The 24,202-nt window shown below is 41.3% G+C and overlaps 1 protein-coding gene across 2 annotated transcripts in view; it reads left to right on the top strand.

Annotated features, from left to right (window-relative positions):
* The window catches only part of LOC115450365 (protein nubbin), a 192,134-nt gene that overhangs the window by 89,192 nt on the left and 78,740 nt on the right, over positions 1 to 24,202 (top strand). For both annotated transcript variants that reach the window (XM_037442565.1, XM_037442564.1), the window contains one exon: positions 23,929 to 24,055. In XM_037442565.1, the coding sequence (XP_037298462.1) occupies positions 23,929 to 24,055 (127 nt within the window). The remainder of the gene's footprint in view (positions 1 to 23,928; positions 24,056 to 24,202) is intronic.

Raw genomic sequence — 24,202 nt, 5'->3', positions numbered from 1 at the left:
AGTGTGTGCTAAGAGTCCGGGTTCACACAATAAATACACTCTTTCACATAAAACCAATATTTATTATTAGCACTAGTAACACTACAGTCTACAGTTTATAATTACTAAGAAGTTGCACTTGTTTACCTCTATACCTTACTCGCTCTGATGCACTTATACGCACTGTTCTTCCTTCACTACTCGCTCTGATTTACATGGTTGCTTTGGATTCCCGAACTGACGAGGCAAGATTCCCCAACCCTTATACATATGGGTCGGAGAATCTTGACATCGCGATATACAAAATTAAAGAAATTGTACAGCGCCATCTATTGCCCTAATTTATAACTACTGTACGTCATTACTTATTACAACGCCATCTTTTAGTTTTCGATGGATTAAATTGTCTATTTTATTAATTGATCTTTGAACATGCCGCCCACCAAGACCATTTAGTGACGAAATGGTCTTCACAATTCAAATGTTGGACTCCGCCCACCATGGCAATATAAATGTACTACATTACATTTGTACTTATCAATGAGCGAATGACAATATCCTAAATAAACTTAACTTAATGACAACTAAATTAGCATTGATTTGGTAACAAATACAGAAAACCTTAACTAATACTTATTATCTAATTACAAATAATTCTAACTTAGTAATAACAGTCACTCATTAGCAGGTAAAATACATAGTTTGGACGTAGGTCGTTTGATGATTGACGACTTGGTGCGTAATGTAACCACACGAGTAATTTGATCTTGCCCTGGGTGTTTTCTAGTATTCGACCTAACAACCATCGACTAGGTGGTAAGTCGTCTTCCTTAATTAGTACTATATCTCCTATGTTTGGTTCTGGGACTTTGTTAGTCCATTTATATCTGTGTAAGAGATTTGTTAAATATTCATTACTCAACGTCGCCAAAAGCTTTGATACATTTTTGAAGTAACTGCCATCTACTAAGTGAATTGATCTTCGAACTTTCATAATTAGGATCAGGCACTGCAACTAATGGTTCGCCTATTAGAAAATGTCCTGGTGTTAATGGAAGAGGTTCAATCACGTCGGTGTTGTCCATGACCGTTATTGGTCTAGAGTTTAAACAAGCTTCTATTTGGTTAAGCAGTGTGGTCATTTCTTCAAACGTGAGCATTGAATCACCAACTCGCTTGAGGGGTGAAATTTTGTCGATTTTATGCCCGCTTCCCAAAGACCTCCAAAGTTGGGCGCGTGAGGCGGGATAAAGTGCCATTCTGTGCCATGGGTTGCTAATTCCGCAGCAGCCGACTTGTGAGCTGCCTTAACTAATTGTTTAAGTTCCTTGGAGGCACCTACGAACGTTGTGCCATTATCACTCCATAAATGGGAACAATGACCGCGCCTGGACACGAACCTTCTGAAGGCTGCTAAAATGCTTGAGTACTCATGTCGCTAACTAATTCTAAGTGTATAGCACGTGTGGACATACATACAAATAGACAAATATAACCTTTGTAGGAATGATTTCCTCTTCCTTTACTTGTTCTTATATTGATGGGTCCCGCGTAGTCTACTCCGCTGTTACTAAATGCTCTAGCTGGAGTACAACGAACTGATGGTAAAGATCCCATAAACTGCGTTCGAATTTTTGCATTTTGTCGGACACACTTTACACTTATTTATGTGTTGCTTGACAATACCTTTTGCTTTTATAATCCAATAAGCTGTCCTTAAATAATTTATTGTTAGTTGAATACCTCCATGTAACGTAGCCTTATGAGCATCTGCCACTATCCAAATTTGTCCAAATGTTGAGTTGTGAGGTAAAATTATAGGGTGTTTCGTTTGTTCATCTAATTGTGACTTTTCTAACCTTCCTGTAGCTCTGATTAATCCCTTTTCATCGAGATAGGGACCTAATGCACTTATCTTGCTTCCTTTTAACTTGAACTCTTTATTGTTCTTTTGCAGTTGCGTATATTCTTCCCAAAATTCCTGCTTCTGAACTTTTCGTATGCAACACAATAACGCTTCGTCTATCTCGGTTTTGCTTAAGTCTAATTTATTGTATTCTTTTCTTTTATAAAACCGTCGACAGTATGCTATGACTCGTATCAACCTCTGTAATGATGAATATCGTTGTATAATGCTATCATCTTCAGTTTTGTTAAGATCTCACCTTTACTTAGCTTCTTCCAGATCAACTTTTAGATCGTTTGGTCTTTTGTATATTATCATCTTTTCTTTAAGTGAAGGACCTGAAAACCAAAGCGTATTCTCTGGTAACGAGGCCGGTTGAACTCCTCTTGAAGCACAATCTGCAGGATTTTCTTTGGATGACACATGATACCATTGAGACGAGTCTAGTGTTGTTAATATCTCGGAGACTCGATTTGCTACGAAGGTCTTCCATCTACTGGGGTGGCTACTTAGCCATGCAAGAACTACTGTTGAATCAGTCCATGCCCTTATCTTATTCTTCTTTATTCTTAGTATTTCAGCTGCTTCGGCTAACAATTTTGCTAGCAGTACTGCACCACATAGCTCTAAGCGTGGAATGCTAACTTGCTTGATCGGCGCAACTCTTGTTCTGGATGTTAACAATGAGACATGTATCTTGCCATCATCATCTACTATTCTTACATAAATCACAGCAGCATACGCTAATTTTGATGCGTCACAAAATCCATGGAGTTCTATGTCAGCAGTATCTTTCTTTATATGTAACCATCGTGGAATACGAACTTCAGATAATTTTGGTAACTGACTTCGATAATCGTCCCAACTTTCCTTTAAATCTGCTGAAATGGGTTCGTCCCAATCGACACCTGCCAACCATAACTTTTGAATAAAGATTTTTGCAACTATCACACTCGGTGCAATCCATCCCAGTGGGTCATATAATCGGGCGATTGTAGACATAATTGACCTTTTGTTTCTGGTTCACTCTTCTTGGGTAAATTCACAGAATATCTAAAATTATCTTCGCAACGGTCCCATGTAAGACCTAATATTTTCGTAATGTCGTCTATTTTAATTTCTTTACTGAACTTTTCTGTGTTCTTTTCTATATTGTCTTTCTGCCCATATAACTCTTGTTTATTACTTTGTGTTAGGAAGTATGACAATAATTCTCCATTGTTACTGTTCCATTTTTGTAGCTGAAATCCACCTCTTAAAAGTAAATCGTTCATCTCTTTATAAAGTGAGGCTCCTTCCTTAGTGTCAAAACATCCAGTCATTAAGTCATCCATGTAGAATGATTCTTTTACTTGTGGTGCGGCTATTGGGTAATCCTTTGCTTCATCATCACTTAATTGTTGTAATGCCTAACCGCTAAGTAAGGTGCTGAAGCGGTACCAAATGTGACTGTCATTAATTCAAATTCCTTAATTTTATCTTCAGGATTATCGCGCCACACAATGCGTTGAAATTTAGCATCTTGTTCTGCTATCCGAACTTGACGATACATTTTGACAATGTCCGCCACCATAACAATTGGATAGATTCTCCATCGAAAAACTAAATGTCTTAAATCTGGCTGCAATTTAGGACCTACCATTAAACAATCGTTTAATGAAACCCCTCGCTTATTCTTGCTGGAAGCATTAAATACTACTCGAACCTTTGAGGTTGATTTATCCATTCGTACAACAGCATGATGGGGTAAATATACTGCTTCGTGTGCCTTTTCGTCCTTTTCTTCAACTGTTCGCATGTGCCCTAGTTGTAAATATTCGTTAATCACTTCCTTATAACTGGCCTTGAGTTCCAAGTCTTTCGAGAGTCTTTTTTCCAATGATTTGAACTTAGCTATTGCTATCTCCAATGATCCATTGTTTTGACATTGGGCAAAATCTTCTCGGAAGGGTAAATTTACAATATATCGCCCTTCCGGTGTTCTATTTGTTGTCCTTTTGAAAATCTCTTCACAGGCTTGTTCTTCTTCTGACCATGTTGATCTTGGTAATTGTTCCTCTAATTCCCAAAATTTCTTTAAAATGTCTTCTTCTGCTCTAGTATGCAATACTGAAATAACGTTCGAATTTTCTTTATCTTCGCTTGACCTCTCATTGACAGTGCCTGATATTATCCATCCGAGCTTCGTACTTTGAGCAATAAAAGTTTCCTTTTGGACTCCCTCTTCATGCCTTCTTTTAGTATGTGGCTGTACACATTGGCTCCAAACAACATATCAATTTTGTTCGGAATGTTGAACTCCGGATCTGCCAAATATAAACCATTTATTTCTATCAATCAAATGGCTCTAATTTCCTTTCAGGCAGACATGACGTAATATTTTTCAACACGTAGGCTTCAATTTGCAGTTCAAAGTTCATGTCGACTCTTGATCTTATTGTGATTGTAACCATGTATCTCGATTTCATACAGTGTTCTCCTCCCAAACCCGTAATAATACCATTTGCAGTTTTCTTTAGACGTAATAATTGAACTGCTGCTTCCGTTATAAAACAAGCTTGTGACCCTTGATCAACCAAAGCTCTTAGTGTTGAATGATTTCCTAATCCTGACTCGGCATGCACTAACGCTGTGGCTAATAAAACTTGTCTGGGCCTGAAGGTCTTGCGAGTCGCATAGCACAGAAACTATTGGAGACTTTACTGTATCAGATTCATTTTTCTTTGCTCTGATGTATCAGTTGGTGAATGCAGTAGAGAATGGTGCCTTTGTTACATATTTTACAACGAGCTGGGTTTCTACAGGTGTATGCACTGTGATTACTGCCCAAACAATTAAAACATATAGATTTTTTACTGACGAAGTCGCGTCGTACTGCATAATCCTCGTTTGCAAACTTTTTACAAAAGCAAAGTTTGTGCTTGTCATTGCAGAATTCGCATAACCTATTTGTGGCTATTAATACTTTCGTATGTGGACGGTTGGAGTCAGCAGTTGCATGTTGCGTTTGTACTTTCTTAAATTCTATATTTTCGAATGCACGAAAACGACTTTCCATAAATTCTTTTAACTGATCTAATGTAGGTAAATCGTTCGATTGATCATCAGCGGTTTTCAGTTCCCATTGCTTACGCGTTTCAGTATCTAACTTAAACGATATTAGGTGAATGATCATGATATCCCATGTGGTTACATCAACACCAATATTTTTTAATGCGTCCAAACAGTCATTGGTGGTGTCTAATAAATCTTTTATAGCAGACGCCGATTCAGCATTCATTCGCTTTTGGCTGAATAACCGTTTGAGAATGCAATTGGCTAAATATTTTTTGTTGTTATAACGCTTTTCTAATAACGACCAACAACGACTGTAATTGGCGCTCGTAACAGGAGTGTTTCTTAAAAGCTTTTCTGCTTCGCCTACTAAATGCGTTTTTAAATAGTGTAACTTTTGTACATCATCTAAACTATTATCATTGTGTACTAATGAAGTAAATAAATCACGAAATGTTGTCCATTCAGAATAATTACCAGAAAAGGTTGGAATCTTAATTTTCGATAACTTTGCCGCTGAATTTGTGTTCGACTGATTGCCTTTATTATTGTTACTGGTTGGTTGTTCCACCTTTTCTGATAAATTGGATGCTAACAAAGACTTATAAATAAAGTAATTTTCCTCACAATTTTCATAAATGTTTTGCGTAACATAAATTGACTTTTCTATTTCTTCTAATTTCGAGTTTTCATACAATTTGAGGTTATTTGCTTTAAAAGTTTGCCAGTCTATTTCTAAATTGTTAATTCTTGTTTCTACGTATTCTTTTGTGATACGATCTTTAGGACTCTTTTGAAATTAATTAAACCTCTATTAATAGAATTATGTATGTTAACTTGTGCATTGACGAGCCCTTGCATTGTTACAACTATTAAATTAACTACTTAATTAACAAATAAATAAAATAATAAATATTAATAAATACTGCTCTGCTCTGCTCGGTTGCTTGTACTTGATGGCTCCAATGAAGTTGCTGGATCCCTCCGCTGCTGCACGTAGCGCTGCGACCCGCAACGTATGGTGACTGGTGAACTGACAGTAGAGGACACTGAACTTTGCTTTGTAGAAGTCACTGAACTTTGCTTGGTAAAAGTCACTACTAAACTTTGCTTGGTAGAGGTCACTGAACTTTTGCTTGGTAGACGTCACTGAACTTTTGCTTGGTAGACGTCACTGAACTTTTGCTTGGTAGAGGTCACTGAACTTTTGCTTGGTAGAGGTCACTGAACTTTTGCTTGGTAGAGGTCACTGAACTTTTGCTTGGTAGAGGTCACTAAACTTTGTATCGTAGAAGTCCCTGACCTTTTACTTGATAGAGGTCACTGAACTCTATCCGGCTCGAAGGACCAATGTTTGGGGGTGCTCTGGTGTAGTGTGTGTGCTAAGAGTCCGGGTTCACACAATAAATACACTCTTTCACATAAAACCAATATTTATTATTAGCACTAGTAACACTACAGTCTACAGTTTATAATTACTAGAAGTTGCACTTGTTTACCTCTATACCTTACTCGCTCTGATGCACTTATACGCACTGTTCTTCCTTCACTACTCGCTCTGATTTGTACAAAATTAAAGAAATTGTACAGCGCCATCTATTGCCCTAATTTATAACTACCGTACGTCATTACTTATTACAACGCCATCTTTTAGTTTTCGATGGATTAAATTGTCTATTTTATTAATTGATCTTTGAACAATAATTCAATAAATTTATATTTTCAGATTTCTTATTGGTCATTTTCTGTCCAATGTCACTAACAAGAAAATAGATACGTTTTATATTTAATTAGACAATAAACATACACAAATAGAAACTTTCAAAATCTTATCTTTCTAATTCTAATCTTATCAAGAAAGAATTTTTAGGTAGTCCCTCTTTAGAAACTTTCTTTCTAACTTAAAATTAATCAAATGCAATAGATAGACTTCGTTAATTAGTTATGAAAGATGTTTACAGGTAAGCTTAGTAACGCGTTGCCATTGTTATGCAGATATAATTTATCATAATTATAGTGAAATAAAATATTGTGAAAACGTAAAATATTTTCTATAACCGCCGCGTCGTTAACAAGTTCGACTCCTATCATAATTTGTTTGCCTCCTACAACATCATCAGGCGGATGTAAGTTGGGAGAGTTATTATATTGTTATATCGTAACGCCCTACTGAACAATTGCAGAATGAAGGCGTGTACTCATATTTTACATTTCATCCTCACATATCCCCGTTTTAATTCTTATTGGATAATAAGCTCCACGTAAATAACTTTCTAAGGTGACTTTCGAAATAGCGAGAAGAAATGAGAACTGTACATATGTTTCATCAATTTGCATCACTTCAGAGAATTATTTAACGATTTTAAAGAGGAAAAGAGTGTCTGGGTGCGTGGTGCATGGTGTGTCATCAGTCGAGGCGGCGCAGCGGTTCGGTTCTCACGGGGCGCCATCGCCTCCACCGACAATTGATAACCCGCCAATTATACAATTGGTCGGTTTACACACAAAGTGGTCAGTTGGTGACTCCACAACCCGTCTCCCCCCGCGCCGTGGGAACACTAAAACCATCTAATTGTCTGTTTAGTTTTGTTTTCCTCTTTACGATCGGTTAGATTATAAATTGTTTGGTGTTATTGATTCGCTAGAGCTGTCTCTTGTCGCGAATGGTGAGATGGTCGGTTGTGTTGCACGTGATCTCATATCACAACAGAATGTTTACACCCGAGTCAGTTAATCTCGTAATAAGATATCGATGCCGCCCGAACACGCACGATGCGTTGGAAATTGTGGATGTATTGCCGACATTCAGGGAAATCAATGGAGTCATGTCAGGATAAGTAGAATGGATATATTATGATTTATGGACGTCACTTAGACTCATCGACCACAAAATGTAATAAAAGGATTATTTATAGTCGCGATGTTATTCCTCTAGTCCCATTATTAACATTCAGGTGGGGCTGTTCTAAATGTACCGACCGAATTGTAGATCGTAAGCAGGACTTACGGGTTTCATTGCCTATATTTGCAGCTAATCTTATTGTGAGTCTCGTGTGGTATGGAATTTATTTAACGGTACATCAAATCGGCCTTTTTTCCTAACCGAGTACCTGACAAATGCATTATAGTAAGTACTCTACCTGATATTAACGGATTTCCGGTCTATACGTTAACATGTGTGCACAGATTCATTTATTATCACACTCATTTATGATTTTTTCAAATTTGGTTTTAAAGAAGATTAATAGGATGAAATATTACACGTTGTTATACTCATAATTATGAGGATAGACCCTATTATTCCTTTAAGCCATTCAAACTAAGCCCGAAAGCCTCAAACGTTTTTGTTTATAGTCTTTTGTCCTATTAATGCACATTTAAAAAAATATTTAATTGGATTGTTGGCAAAATTATATTTTAATTTTATGTTCCCAAGATTATAGATAACGACCACAATTATACAAAAAAAATGTATATGGATATGGTTTGTGTTTAAACAAAGAGCGTGCGGCTACAAATCAACGCGCAGCGGGCATGCGCAGGCGCCCGCTCTGGCGCGCGCGCCGTACGCAAATTATTTAATTGTTGGCGGCCAACGACGGGTCCGGACCCGCTCTATGGTTAGACGCCATAAATCTAGTGGATCATCCGCGAATTATTCAAAGGGGCCGCAGCGCTGAGACGCCAGCGTTCCGTTTGACGATGCTGACCCGTCTCGCCGCCGCTCGCTGCCCTCCGCGCGCCGCACCGCGCCCGATAGCTCTCTGTTAGGTTGATTTATGCTCCGTTGCTAAATTAAACAATAGCCACAGCCGGCCGACAAACGATCGCACTCAATTGGCACCAAGCATTAATTTAGTTCTGCGTTCCTTCGCGCGGGCCTGCAACAAGCAGTATTAAAGTTATTTAGGTGAGAGCATGCCGCGGGTCGCGGTGCGCTTCTTCGGAAGTGGTGCCCGGCGCGGTGCAGCTCGGTGCGGCGCAGTAATTGGCGCGAGGGTGCAATGTCTAATAGGCGAGCGGCTCGGACGTCATTCGATATCGCACTCCATTGTTACGCAACAAAGGAGGCTGTACTTCACGTCGCGCTAGCATTATTGTTGCTCGTTGATTCATAGCGTCTGTTTGTCCTTCCTGTTATATGTCAGCCGATAGCGATATCGCGCCGCACGCGCACAATCGCCGCTCTATCGTGCCATCTGCGTGAAATATTCCACCGCTCCTTTGGGTAAACCGTGCTGTTGCCTGCGCCCAGCACGTCCTTGTGCCCCTAGCTATAGAGTCTACTGTAGGTTCCTTAGAGCGAAGCTGTATGTTGGGGGGATAATAACGACCTGCGCCCGCGTAATTCACGCCACTGCGTTCATCATGCAAAGTGGCTGGTAATTGTGTTTTATACAAAATTGAACCGAGTAGTAAACGGCTTAAGGTCGCAACTTTAGAGCAAGGACGAGATTTATGTCGTGGGACTCGTTGGTGGCTCGGTGTGTGTCTCACGGGAGGAATGCTATCAGAACCATGCGATGTTTATACTAAAATGTAATTGGAGTTAAAGAGATAGAATTAGAAAAAAACATTTTATAATCGAAAATAAGTTTAAAGACGAGACGTGATATTTTGGTATAAACGCGTATTTCCTTGCGAGTATTATGAGTATTGGCATAGGACATTGCCACAGCAGTAGAATAATGATATATAACATTTGTTATTTGATGTTGACTATCGCTGCGTGGACGCAGCGCCGCAGTGTCAGCGGCGCGGTGTGGCGGTGGTGTGCGCGGGCGGCTGATACGCATCGGCTTGTTAGCGATATCTGATGGCCGCCGCTGTAATTGGCACTGGCCGTTGAGCGTGCGCGGTATTGCACGCCCGCCCTTCATATTATAAAATGAATTTTAATACGTTTACTACAGCACTTCCTTCGCTCGCCTTCGCCGATACCAAAATGTTCGCTTCTTGTGCAACAATTATGGTGGCATTTAGAAGATTTTCATAGTCACAAGTAGGTTCTACTTTATTTGTTGTAATGTTGCATCAATTGACCCTTTGACCAGCAAAACATCGATGGGGTCGACTGATCGTAACTTAGGTGGCCTTGATGTGTTAAAATGACGCGACGGTGGTACTGTTAACATGTTCAGCAATACTGCTTTCTGCATTTGGCCTCTGACCTAACGGGCAATTGAAAACTTCTGAAGATGTTGGTCGAGGCTCTTTGGTATCTAACCATGCGCAGAAATGACAATCGGGACAATCGATCTACTATCATCATATCCGGCTTATTACTAACAATGTCTCTGTCTGTGATAATAGGTTCCAGTACAACGTTGCACGATCATTTTCGAGAACTTGGTATGGTATGTATATACTGGTAATATGGCACTTCAGGAGTCACAAGACTAAATCGAAGAGCGATTTGCTGGTGTATGATCTTGACTACCAGGTTGTGTCTATGCAAGTACTCGCCGTTAGCAAGAAACGAACAACCGGAAATGACATGCCTGATTCATCAGGACCGTACCGTCCTTCAGGATGTATTTTCTATAACTGTTCGTTTTGATAACTCTAAATTATCCACCATAACTACAAACCTATGCATGCCTACTTCACTTTGGAGAAAATGGGCATAATTAGGTAAGTACGGCAATGGCTCCCGGTAGTCAAAGGTTTGGCTGTGCTTCTGGCATTGTTTTGGTCCATGGGCGGCGGATGCTGCTTAACACCATGCGGACCGTTCGCTTGTTTGCCTACTAAGGCAATAAAAAAAGGAAATAATCCGACAATGAACATCTTGCGATTATGCAAATTGTTGATTTTAAGTAAGCATCAGCCCTCACATCGTGGGATATACGATCTGTCCTTTCGGTCCAGGCCGCCTAATTCGGTCTGAGTACATTTGAGTATAGTTTATTATTATTATTGAAAATAATATTAATGTCTATTGCGCTACGCTCTTTTGTGTGTATTGTAAGGCATGGCATTCTGATGCTGTAATAATTGAGACGTGATCAAAACAACTCATCGCCGGCTATCAGTTAAAATCGAAGAGTGGAAGTATCGCGGCACCGGCGCTCGCAGCGATGACTTGCTACTCATCAGACGGACTCGGTGACATGAAACAGTTGATAGTGCCTTTTGTGCGCCAACGGTTTATAAATAACCCACTTAACTGCAGAGCCTGTACAACTGTTCAACTAAATTAAGAGTTTTTATGCTAATGCTGTAAAGTGCGTTGCGCGTTCGTTTCCTAAAAAGTCTTAATAATATTAACTCCACATTCGGTAGTAGTGGGAATGATCTAATACACGGGAAACTATTGGAATCCCATATTGCCCCCCTCTCCGCATTACATTTCTGAGAGGTTGACAATTCCTTTAATAGACTGTGTACACGGGCAGCGTAGTTGACATCAGGTGACCTACTTATTTAAGATATTACAATTATTCAATCTACTATAACCATGAATACTTCTGCGTGGTGTAGCGGTGCGGTGCACGTAGTATGCAGTCGCTGCGTCCCGCTGCGTCGCATTAGCATACAATGCGACGATCGGCCGATATTGTCCCACTTCTTGCCAGTCGGTGCCCGCGTGTAAACACCGTAATTATATCTGCGACACCTCGCCGCGCCACCATAACGACCACAGATACCGTCGCCGTGAGCCCTTCACGCGTGTTGAGTGCCCACTAACTGACGTGACTCAACTTTGCAACGGAATAGCAATGTTTTAATCATTTGTATGTGATCAGATGATCATTTTTTTTTTTTTCATCATGTACATTTAAACAATCTACTACGGTCTTATTTTGAATGAAGACTTTTTCATTTGAGCCATATATACTTAATACTTCATTATACGTGTGATAGGACGTCGCATTCCTATAACTAATAATGGTAACGAAGCACACGAATATGCAATCACATGTGTATCAGTAAGAGGTTGGCAAAGATAGGTATCTTAAAGTAGGTAGCATGTGTTGTATATACAAGAATATTTTTTTTGTTATCTAGTTGTGACAGTGAGTCTAGGCGCAGCTGATCTCAATAAAAAGCCTATTAGCTGCCGTCTCACAACGCTCAATGAGATGTAACGGAGCGGTTGATCTGCGCAATTTACAGCGATCGATTCTACGTGGCGCAGTAGGCAACAAACAGGCTATCTAGTGGGTACCGAGTTCGATTCTTGCTCTAATAAAAAAATCAAATTTCTGTCAATATAACTACAATCATTTTATTAACATTTACGATGACAAAATTGTTATGGTTTACGAAATGGAATAAATTGGGAAAATAGATGTTTTTTTTCTGCAGCACCTTACACTGGAGATCTTCCTGATAGTCACTGCGATACAAGCCTGTGGGTACAATCCCAGACATCTTGCGTATGCAATTATAATTTGGTTGGAACCTCTCTCTTAGGTGTTGAATGTAATTTTGCGGTCTCACGTTGCCTTTATATTGGCTACAATATCTTAAATCAGAACAAAACACTTCCCAATAGATACTTTATCTCTATACATCTGAAAGAGATAAAGTAAAACTTATTAGTGATTATATCAAAACTCTAGTGTACGAGGGACCTAAAGGACAATACTGTTAGCTACATATGAGGCATAGCTGAGATCGCGTCATTCAAATCGGGCGGATGTACTACTAAAGGCAAGGGAGCCGCGGTCGGCGGTCAATGTCGCCGCTGTCACGAGCTCAATTAAAAAACGCGCCGACAATTAACACGACCCTCCTTCCCCCTGCCAGCCACCTCCTGCCTCTCGGAACGTCTTTGCGAATAATGAATGAATTTCGTGTAATGGTGATCCGTTAAGTGGAACGAGGCCCCGTTTTTGGGTCACGAGCTTGTATTTAAATGACTCGGCACTTGTCCAGCGGTGTCCTTTGAGATGACAGTTCTCAGCGAAGTGACCACTTCCACACGCCAGCGCACATTCCGACATAATAGTAACAAGTGGCTGGCTTTTTGAACTGACCGTTTTATACATCATTGCTTGTTTTTACACCATATAAGTACTATGAAAAAATACCTTACCTGCTTCGGTTGCGTAGTTGTATTACGGTACGACTGCAGTGTTAAGGTTTCGGATTCGATATTCGGATCGGGCAAAGTAATATTAGATTTCTCTATTTAACATCAGCCCGGAGTCTGTAATTTGTGCTCAATATGGCGATGAGCTCGTCCTCTATCACATTATGTGGCGGTACACACGCGGCAGAAATGGATGCTCCAGTTGCGCCTCTGCCCAAACAATACAAGTACAATGCCTAAATTCTCATACCTATATGGAAATAGATTCGTTAGAAAGCAAAGAACTTTATTCAGAATTATTTATCTAATTGGTTGAGATTTAACAAAAAAATTCAAACGAGCGACGGAATACATTGACAACAGAAGTGTCGGCATAACGCGTGTACAGTTTTTAGACCGGGACCACGCAGTAGTGTTGTCGCGAGTCGCGACAGATGGGCGTGAAATCGCCGATAATGAGCGCCGCCTCGCACCGACTCACACGCCACGTACAGAAGGCTCGCTACAGCAACCTGGATATTTCCTTAAAGACTAAAGTCAGCATTATAACCATTGATTTTAATATCTTTATTACAAATCACTAAATATATAAATTTACAGTGAATATTGTTGTTAAAGCTGCCTATTATCAGCTAATTAGAAGTGAAATAATATCACACTGCGACATTATTTGAAGCTTAGGTCGACCGGGTGATTTTTGTATATTTTATAGTTATTCAAGTAATGAGATATTGAAGTGCCTGAGAATCGGCGGTGCGACGTCACCCAGTTATTAATTTACAAAATAGTTTATGACACAGAAACTCTACACTTTTATTATTTCTAAGTATAATATATTTCAATTATCAAACAATTATAGGTTTTTATGTTGTTTAAGTAACTATAAATGTAATGTGGTGCCATCCTTGGCCAAAATTCCTAAGAATGTGTCAGTAATAAGGCACTTAATAAAGTTTAAAATGGGATGTCAATTATTTGATAATTATCCTGAATACAGGTACGTCATTATTCAATTATAGAGTGTGCTGCATTGTTTGTCAGTACCAAACACGATGACACTCAAGATTATAATAAATATAATTTACTTAGTAAATTGTGGTGTTATTGGGTATCGATGCAGGGCGCGTTGCGAGCTAACTGTTGATGTCGTGTGTTGTGGCAGCGCGAAGGTCGGCGGTCGCGCGACACCCAAGTCCATAAATTATTACGCCGGGCCCGGTGCCGTGGCCGCCCGAACGCCCGACCGCCCGACCGCGCGCTCTCTAATTAAAACAACACTATCCACACTACCCGCTATCCAGTACTAACTACACTACTTATTATTGACAATTCATTTAGCAAAGCACTTCTTTATCGGTTGCTTTATTTATACTACTTAAAAAGATGAAGTTCCAAAACACAAGTGATGTCAGTGGTGCATTCTGGTGGTGGTGGCATTAATGACGACACGCTCGGGAAGAGCTTGCTATAGAAATGATCCTATGAAGTAAGGTCTTAACGCGACACGCTAGTGTATAGTGGGTATCGCTTCGTTGATTCAGTAACAACTTAATTTTACTAGGTAGAGACCCGGTGAATTTATAGGTTCAGTCCTCAATTTTTAAACCGGGTGAGGTTTTTGATAAGATTTGAGTTCCATTTTAATGATGGGAGCAAGCCCACTGTTATATCGAACTCGATGAATTCCGGGCGACTCATATAAGTGGAAATAATTAAGCATTATATTATCCATAATTGTATTGTATGTTGAATATGCCATCATGGTCGGGTGCGAAGTGTGGGTTGAGCCGAGTGTTAAACATACATGTCCGCGGGCTAACTGCCCCTGTGTCCACGCGGCGCGCCGCGCTGGACTCCCGACACAGACATTAAGGCCGGTCGCTTGGCGCGCACGAACACGTCACCCCAGGCGTAGGACCCCGGACTGAGCTCACTATATTTACGTCTTACTTATCACTTATTATTGGCATCTTATATGCAGTGCTTTAACTCGCTTTTTCAATTATAAATGATTATAAGAATGTTTCTTTCTCACTGTTTTGCTAGTCCTTCACTTAAGGTTTCCAGGTGCCTGCCTGTCTTAATACTTTAACAAATATTGGTGGGGATTTATTCATTGTAGGTCATAGCTACGGTACTGAAGATTTGACTGCAACATCTATTATACAATCCTTGAATCATGCACAAAGTTTTGTCATTTTCTTACTGGCATTAAATGATTTAATTTTACCCAGAGAAAACAATATTTATGTTAATTATTAATCACATTCCTTTTTAAGGCAGCGGGTCCGAAACACGTTTTTCTAACTCAATTTATTTCTCAAAACAATCAAAACGGAAATCTAAATGTACGACAGTCGTGTGGATGATAGATTACAACCTCAGAATACTTAAGCCTCGAATAACGCTCATGATTTCCATATTAAAACAAGGCTTGCATCGAGAGTGTATCGGCGCATCGGCGGCACGCAGCGGCGCGACGTGCTGCGTGTGCCCCACATTTACATGCCGCGTGCACTCACCGTACCTTCTGACACTTTTCAAATGTTAAAACCGCGGAAACGGTACTCTCTTAATATAATCCATATACCAAATGCATATCTCTTAAACCACACTATAGCGGATAACTCAACTTGTGTGCTGTGAATGATGAAATCCGGCGTCTCATAACGGCCATGAGAATTATTTTAACTGTGATCCGATCAGGACCCGTGCTCCATCCCTAGTTTGTTAAATTGTAGTTCCTGTTCTCAAACCATGTTGGTCAGTTGCAATTTGAATGAGATTTAGGTTTAGAAAAATACTCGAAACTTCATAAAAAATCAGAATTCGGTGCCATATAAGTTTCTCCTGCACACCATGGGGCGGTTCAATAAGATTGGTAAGAGAGTGCTGATTACGCCTCTACTTGTCTTCTGTGACGCAGACGCGTGGTTATATTTCGCGGTAACAGATGTAACGTTAGTCACATGCGATGCACTATTTAGATAGGTGATAATCGCGCGCATCTCGATGTAAAGGCGAGGAAGTGTCGCCGTTGATACGTCGGCTGTGCAGGAACTAGCCGAGTTCTCACGGCACCGACACGTCCTCACGGCGCGGCGCGGCGCGCGGCCACGTCCGGCACACGTGGCGCGCCGCACAGCTCTCAATATTCATGTGCTACTGATAGCGCATCGCACGTGTGCAGGTGAAACTCTACTCATTTGCCTCGACACGTTCAAACGAGCAAGAATCTGCCGACCACTATTATAGTACTATGACGTGGCGGTATCACCACATTTTGGCTCAAACGCTAATATGTAAGTCCTGTTCGAGGATATAAGAAACTGCCGAGGAGTGAGGGTGTTGGTTTAACAGCACTCATCTCTGGAGTACATATTTTTGTAGAGTTCACAAATTTTTTATCGAACCAAAATAACTGTATTATTTTGGAAATGTGTTGATCAAAACACAGTGTTGTTTGAATGACACGTTATACGCTACAAATGTTTAATGATTAGCATCGTCCGCGCGGCGAGTCCGTTGGCAGAGGGCCAGCGCGCCGCGCAATATCTCTCAGTACATTTGGTTGCACAATGGAAATGTATATTATTTGAACACATCACTAGCAATCACAGCTTTTTCAATACATATGAAACTATAAGGACTGTAACGAAAGTGTCTACACGTCATAAATATCAATCCATAAACAATACATGCGCTCAGCAGTCACAGGTCTTATTTTGTAGGTATCCGGAATTGCCTACAACTCCTAGACTAAAACAAATATATGTGATGCTATTTGTGTTTGTATCAATGCGGGAATCGCAGCCGCCGCCCCACGCTTTAGGTAACCCGTCTCACCAACTTAGGTTGTAAGCTTTAATTAAGTATAAGTTCTCAAGGAGGAACTTAACACTTTCTTATTTATGTTGTATTCTGTAATATTGTAGCATGTAAAATAAGTTAAGTGAACAGCAAAAATAAAATATTTATCACTAAGTTATGATGCTTATTCTCAGTTCTGTGCGCGTTGCAAAAAAAACGTGTATAAGTGCCGTATGCGGCCTAATTGCTAAAATGCTATTAATTTGATTTCATTAGTACTATAAGTTACTAATATTGTTTGTTGTAATGACCACAATCCTTTGGTTAAATGGTTTTATTCAAAAGACACTTCCTATATTCGCGACATCGTTAGTGTTAATAAGTTCCTTTCCCAGAATAAAAGTTTCGCCGCGCACTCATGTACGCGATAGACATTAGCTTATAGTATAATCGCGAACTTAGTTTGTCTGTATAGATACTAAATTTCATCTAAATCCATTCGAAAGGTTATACGTTAAACTTTATGAAACAGTTAAGGGTTTTTCGTATTACTTGGGTGGGTAGGGCCATATATGTATCCATTTTGCACAGTTACTGCACGTCGTAGGACCCTTAGTAACTTAAATAAGTGGTGTCGGCAGATTGGTGCGGGTGTAATGGCGAGCATGTGTCGTGTGTCCGCGCCACAGCCGCGCCTCAGCTGCGCCACGGCCGCACCGCCACTTGGCACGCGACCAAACCTTGATTGCTGGCTACAAATGCTACAATGCAACTTACGATCATTTCTAAACGTGTTCCCACTGAATAATGCCCGCCATAATTCAATAAGTCGCTTATCACAAGATATATATTGTTTATACATACTAATGTTTATACATATTGACTTTATTATTTTCCAATTAATTATTTGTCGTTTTTACAAGTCAAGAGTTTGTGGTTTTATCGCTTCATGAATAGCAACAAGTATCTCAACAATCACTACTGGCAACCAACACATCGGCCCAACATAATTATTAATTATAACGGGTAGCCGTATGTGAGTTATGGAAATCTCACTTACCAATATTATATGTAGAAAGTTTGTGAAGATGTTTTTAACACAATGTAGACTACTTTTAAGCTTTAAAGCAAGGTGTGTGGCTTTTATCCGTTTTATGTGGAATTTGGGTGTATTTATGGTCACTATCTGTCTGTCCATATGTCATATAGTGTACATAAAAAGTCGTTAATTTTATAAACTTAAACCATTAAATATACTATAGCATTTATTACTAAACGACTCTACATTGTGCCGGACGCATCTGCACTAAGTTAACAGCGTTCAATTTCACCAAAACGTTATACGTATATCGATACATGCGCGAAGTCACGAACACCTAGTGCTACAATATATAGTTGTCTCGTATTGGATTTAAATTGATATACGAGTTTTCGTGGTGCTTATGGTGGTAAGCTGTTGGGAGTTGGTCGCAGTAACTCAGAGAAATCCGGGGCGGCTCGAGGCGGGCCGGGTGGCTTGAGGCGGGTCGGGCGGCAGCAGCGACGGCGAGCGCATTGCGATGCTGCGCACGCGGCGCACACCTGCGCACGCCGTGACCAGCCTGCCGAGCGACACCACCACCGACTTGCCGTGATTTACTCACGCATTATACCACATTAAAATGCTCATTACGAATTATAACTAGAATGATGAATTAATGTTTATGGTTATCGGTTGGCGGAAATGGGCCGCGCAACTTGCAGTCCGCTCCGAGCTGCCAGCGAGTAATTAAAACGCAGTTGGTACGGACGCATGAGGAATCGACATTCCGAAAGTGTGCCCACTGTGGAGCGCGGACCGAGAGGAGAGGGAGGCGAGCTGGAGGGGTGTGGGGGATCAAGTGCCTGCCCGGTCGTACATTTTGATTTGCAGCTTTAATTGTCCATTGAATGGATATGCATTTCGATGCAGTTTATTATGCTGCTTCTTGTGCGAGTCGCGTGAAACGCATTCAACGCAGGCGCATACACCGCCGGAGGAACATTGTGTTTAATTGTCCTGACACTCCCCGGTTTCTTCACTGCGTGCTGGTTCATGTAAGTGATTATTACCAACGAAGCAATATATTTACCTACATTATGTTCTGTGTAGACTTCTAAAGTGATTGCGACGCCTATGCTAAATGTTTGCAATTATTACATAATATTTAAAAAAATATAAATAGAAGGTGGTAACGCATGATGAGCTAATAAATTGTGAGCGATATGGTGCATTGCTCGCTATCACGTGGTCTTCTAATAATTACAATATAACCTCCACTTGGTTTTGAGGTGTTGTTTATCGAAAATCAATCGATTCAGAGAAGTGTCAATTACACGAAGTGACACTGATAATCAGCGCGTTAAAAGGAACCTGCCCAGTGATCAGTATGCATGCAAGGGCTGCTCCTTTGTCTATTTAACTCAAAATTACCTCCGCGCTGTACATACAGATGCGACGGGATGGCGCGGTGGCGCGGCGTGTGACTCACGGACCGATGAAAGGGCCTGTCTTCTGCCGATATCACTCTGGTACAAGTAATACGTGTCTTGACACCTCGTGAGTGTAATAACGAGTATTTAATTGTGCTGTTTGTACCAATTCATGTGAAAGTGTAAAGGCACATTGCAACAAATTATGTACTCAGTGACTCACCAATGTCAAGTAAACTTTGTTCTTATGTTTGATGTTATTGATTGTGGGATTGTCCATCCGCAATCTGCAACCCGTACCACTATAACCGATATTGCTGGCAATCTTGTCTTGCTAGAGCTACAAATAATAACACATATGTTCAAGAACCATATAATATGGAGGTGCTAGAACAGCGCACGTGCAGATAGTGCTAAGTGTATTGTTTGTTTGGAATAGCAAATGGTGGATGTTTGTTACTGGGCGTTAGGCATGCGACCCACGGAGAGGCCGCGGAGTGGACTCTATTGACGTCATTATGGTAATGTACAAGTGTGCGGCGCGGCTTCGGGCGCGTCACGTCGGACGCAGGTGGCCGGTTCCGAGAGACGCTTCCTTCCCGGAACGCGCGCTTGCCATGCGTCGCGGCGCTGGTGGCGTTGAGCGTAGGAACCACATCATATTGTTCCTTCCTAGTGGTTTACATAATGTTATCAGCACAGTCGGTGTTACTTTTAGAATCTTTAACTTCAATGGTAATCCAATAGAGCGTCAGCCACTTACCAGAAGCTAATATCTTGGAACGTTTATCGGTTTAGGTCGTTCTATAGCCTCGGGCCAGCCATTTAAGGCCAGTATTGTGAGAGAGACACACCTGCCGGTATTGCAGGAAGGTATTGTGATGCTCTGGTGAGTGCGCGGTGCAAGTGGCAGTTGTCACGTGATCTACACTGCGCAGGCGCGGCGGTCGCGTGGTTAATGAGCGTGGTTTATGGCAGCACCGGCAGAGGTTGCATTGACTCATCGCAATTTGTTTAAAATCACATAAAACGTCCGTCACTGCTTTGAACTCATAATTTTAGTGTCAGTTGATAGTTTATAGCGCGTGTCGACCGTTGCGTCGTGAGCGGAGCGGACCACTCATTTTGGACATTTGTGATAATTAGCCCGTACGAATCATAACAAGTAAAGTTCACTTGTTTCATTACTGACAGCGAGTTACACAAATACGAAAGTTTACTAACTGCTAATAACAAGTTCTTGTGAGGACTGAAATACTTACTATTGATTTAAACCATTGATAAATGATTACGTTTACAAGGCTTTTAGACGGGATCAGTTAAAAACGGAACATTTTATTTGTATACTATTTATTTTATTCAGTTCCCTTGCTAGAACTTTGAGTTTTGTGATAGTACTATCTCTTGGCACATTTTGCTACGAACGCCTGTCAAATGTACAGGTGAGTCTCGGGACGGTGCGGGGCGGTGCGGAGCGGCGGCGGATCGGCCCGGGCGCACACGATCCCGTTACCCGGACTGACCTTTAGGCTCCCGCGCCGTTAATCGCTCGGCCGGCTTGTCCTTGACCGTGACACTTGCGGCCGCACTTGTTCCCTCGCAGAGTCGTGTTGTGGTCCGCACTCCGCTTGTATTCATTAGTACTGTTCACGAGTTGCCATTGTTGTGAAAGCATACTATATTCATAACTGTTGCAAACTAAATTTAAAGCTAATTATGTCGCTCAGTGTGCCTCGGATGATGTCATAAAATACTATTTTTTTTATATAAGAAAGCATAACAATAGTAAGCAGTATTTTATGCAGACTCTACTGTAGGGTGATGTCACGCATGCCTCGATAACATTCGCAATTAATTGCTCCGTTTAAGAAAAAGTATAATGTATAACAATCAAACATAACGTAGATTACTATTAGTGAAGGAATAACAAAAATAGGATCAGTGGCTTCAGCAGATCGGCACAATTATCAATCCCGCCGAGAGATGCAGCATTCCTCTTTGGTCAACATTTTTTGGACCTTATCACACGTGACCTCAGCTGCAATGAGGTAACTTTGCCGGACCTGGCGACAAAATCAAAATATCTTTAAAAAATAAGATGTAACGACACGAGAATATAATATAATATACATATCCTGTCGGGTGTTAAACAAATCATATTACGAGAACTTCATATTATGTCATAGAATATGACATGTAATGTGTATATTGTCTAGTCGCACGCAGCATTATTGTACTAAACTTTTATGGATTAAAATATCACCAACACACAAATACCTATTATAATAAATAGTATATTAGGTATACGTATAACGTAGCACATATTGAATCTACTTTAGGACTGGGGTTTCTTTAGGACTTGGGTGCAGCCAACTTAAATAAACTTGAAAACAAGGTCTTGGAGGTGCAATCGTAGAATGAAATGACGGATTTGATTGTGGTTCTTACAAATTTATAGTGGATAGTGTGTGATGTTGCGAGGTGTCCGAGCGCGGCGCGGCGCCCGAGCGGAAAAGCTGGTCGCGTTGTATCGAGCCGCCGCGCTGTGCCGCGTCGTGCCGCGCCGCCGAGCCGCGGGGCCGCGCCGCTCGGCCCCCGCCTCGCGCCCGCTATACTAGAATTTCCCCGCGCGAATTTACAATGTACCCGCCCGCGCACCTCGCCGACACACAGCCGCGGCAACAATTCACCGAGCTAATACGCAACCTGTGTCCCGCGGCATAGAGTTGCGATCGGCTTGCAATCGCTCTACCGACGCGCTTGTGTGCGTGAGCTTTTCTCGCCTGGAAATTCTAATGCGCCGCGCGACTGCGATAAAAAATGAGCGGCTCGGGAAACGTGAATACATTACCGAGCGAGACGGAGCTCGGCGCCGCCTCCGCCGCGACGCCCCGCCGCGCCTCGCCGCCTCGCCTCGCCTATGTATTTTACACCACTTTATATTTTGATTCCGTCTGAAAAAGGGACGGAGGCTCGCGTTATGTACGCCTTTGCGCCTGTTCAATTATGTATCTAGGTGCGAGACGTGAATATTTTCCCCTCGGACTGGGCCCGCACTCTCCCGCCCTGCGCCCCGCGCCCCGCGCCCTCCACAGCCTGCACTCTGCGTCAAAGTAATATTATTAAGCTCTCACACTGGCACTAATTTATACTACATGCTCTTTATCATAGAAGTTTGGATATGGTAATATAACCTTCCACTGTAGCGTTCATCAACAGCATTTATCATATTTTATGGAATAAAAAGTCTTTGGAGGGTCGCCTTAATATTAACGGATTCTCTATCGTCTCGAAAATATAATTATAATTCAAATAAATGTTAACTAGAATAATAATAATATCTGCCTGTATACTGTCCCACTGCTGGACACGGGCCTCCTTTACTAAGAGGGTGTATTGGCCCATGGTAAGTAGTTTTTAGAATTCTTTACAGTAATATCTCTACTAATGGATGGTCATATGTATATCCTTTTCCAAAAAGCAGTGTAAAAATAATTTTTATTAGATATTGAACCTTTTATATGGTTCAGTGTCAAATTGTGTTCACCGTAACTACCGTTTTAGAATACTTCGCTTGGAGTTGAATCCAAACAGTGTAACAGACTATAATATATAAGCTGACTTGATATTGCCTCGTGGTAATATCTTTTTTTGAACTGTGCATCATTCCATCCTGTACTCACTCAGTCAGGCGATCAAGGTGTGCGTCTATCGATTCGAACATACTTTATAAAAATATAACAATTACATCACTGCCTACCCTTTCAGGGACTATATAATACCATGCTTTAGTCATGTTCCTGAGTCTAGTTTGGTATCCTGAGTTAATCTTATTCAGCTGAACGTGTTCCTTACTGCGCAGGTAGGAAAATTCCTAGCATTTATAATCGATATACTTATAACAATGCGGTTTTAAATTCCAGTAAATTGTTAGTATGTATGTGAGGAATGCAACAGTTACGTGTCGCATAAGCAAGCGAGCGATCCTTTACACCACTCCAATACATAACGAGGCCTATAGAAAGGGTCGAAACTGTGAGGCGATGGTGGCGCCGGCGGTGGTCACCACTCGCCACGTGCGGTGCGGGCGCTAACGAGCGCGTGTGACTCTCACAGTTAATTAGTTCCGGCACGAGGGGCGCGTTAGATAGCCGACAATTAGCTTCGGCACAAAAACGCGCGATAGACGCGCCGCGACAAAGGGTTGCCAGACGTTTTTTGTGTGCGCACGCGCCTTCTTCGGTTTTTCTGTGTTTTTTTACGGCGCTCGGGCGTGCCACCTGTGCGCTCTGGAAGGGTTGCACACACGAGCATGCGCATGCGACGTGTTTTGACTGCGCACTTGATTTATCACAGGCTGTATTGTGGGAAAGGGTTTGACAAATTGTAGCTTAAGTTGTTAAAAGTTCTTATGGGTGATTTCATTGGTGAAACGCGTCATTATTCACCATATTATGAGCTCATTTTAAGCGAACAATTTAACGATTACTATTATTGTTAATACACCTATTATGTGATCAACATCTACGTATGCTACTAACATTACGTATTGGTTTGTGATACTTAATTAAATTGTGGTGATCGTAATGAGTAGTGTGAATCGATCATGAAACGAGGTGCCTACTAGTCGGTTATGTTGCGTTCTGTTGTTATTTATTAGTAACGTGAGAGCGTTGTGTTGTTGCAGCGGCGGCGCGAGCCGACGTCTTGGTTGGTGTACCCGGAGTCGCGGCTGCAGCGGCTGCTGGCGAACGCGTGCTCGCCGCGCCCGCGCCAGCACCGCGCCGCGCCCGCGCGACCCACCGTCATCGCCGGTAAGTGCCGTCTATACCACGGACCAGGTACGCTTTACACGATAATACACACTTCTATGTGATATCCACGAAGATACTTGTTTGGTTTACCTGATAAAGCTTTTATTTATAAAAGAGGCAAATAATCAATATATATTATGCTGTATA

The sequence above is a fragment of the Manduca sexta genome, chromosome 24 (genome assembly GCF_014839805.1).
Source record: "Manduca sexta isolate Smith_Timp_Sample1 chromosome 24, JHU_Msex_v1.0, whole genome shotgun sequence".
Classification (NCBI taxonomy): Eukaryota; Metazoa; Arthropoda; class Insecta; order Lepidoptera; family Sphingidae; genus Manduca; species Manduca sexta.
The sequence above is the reverse complement of the archived record's forward strand: the minus strand, read 5'-3'. Positions and strand labels throughout refer to the sequence as shown.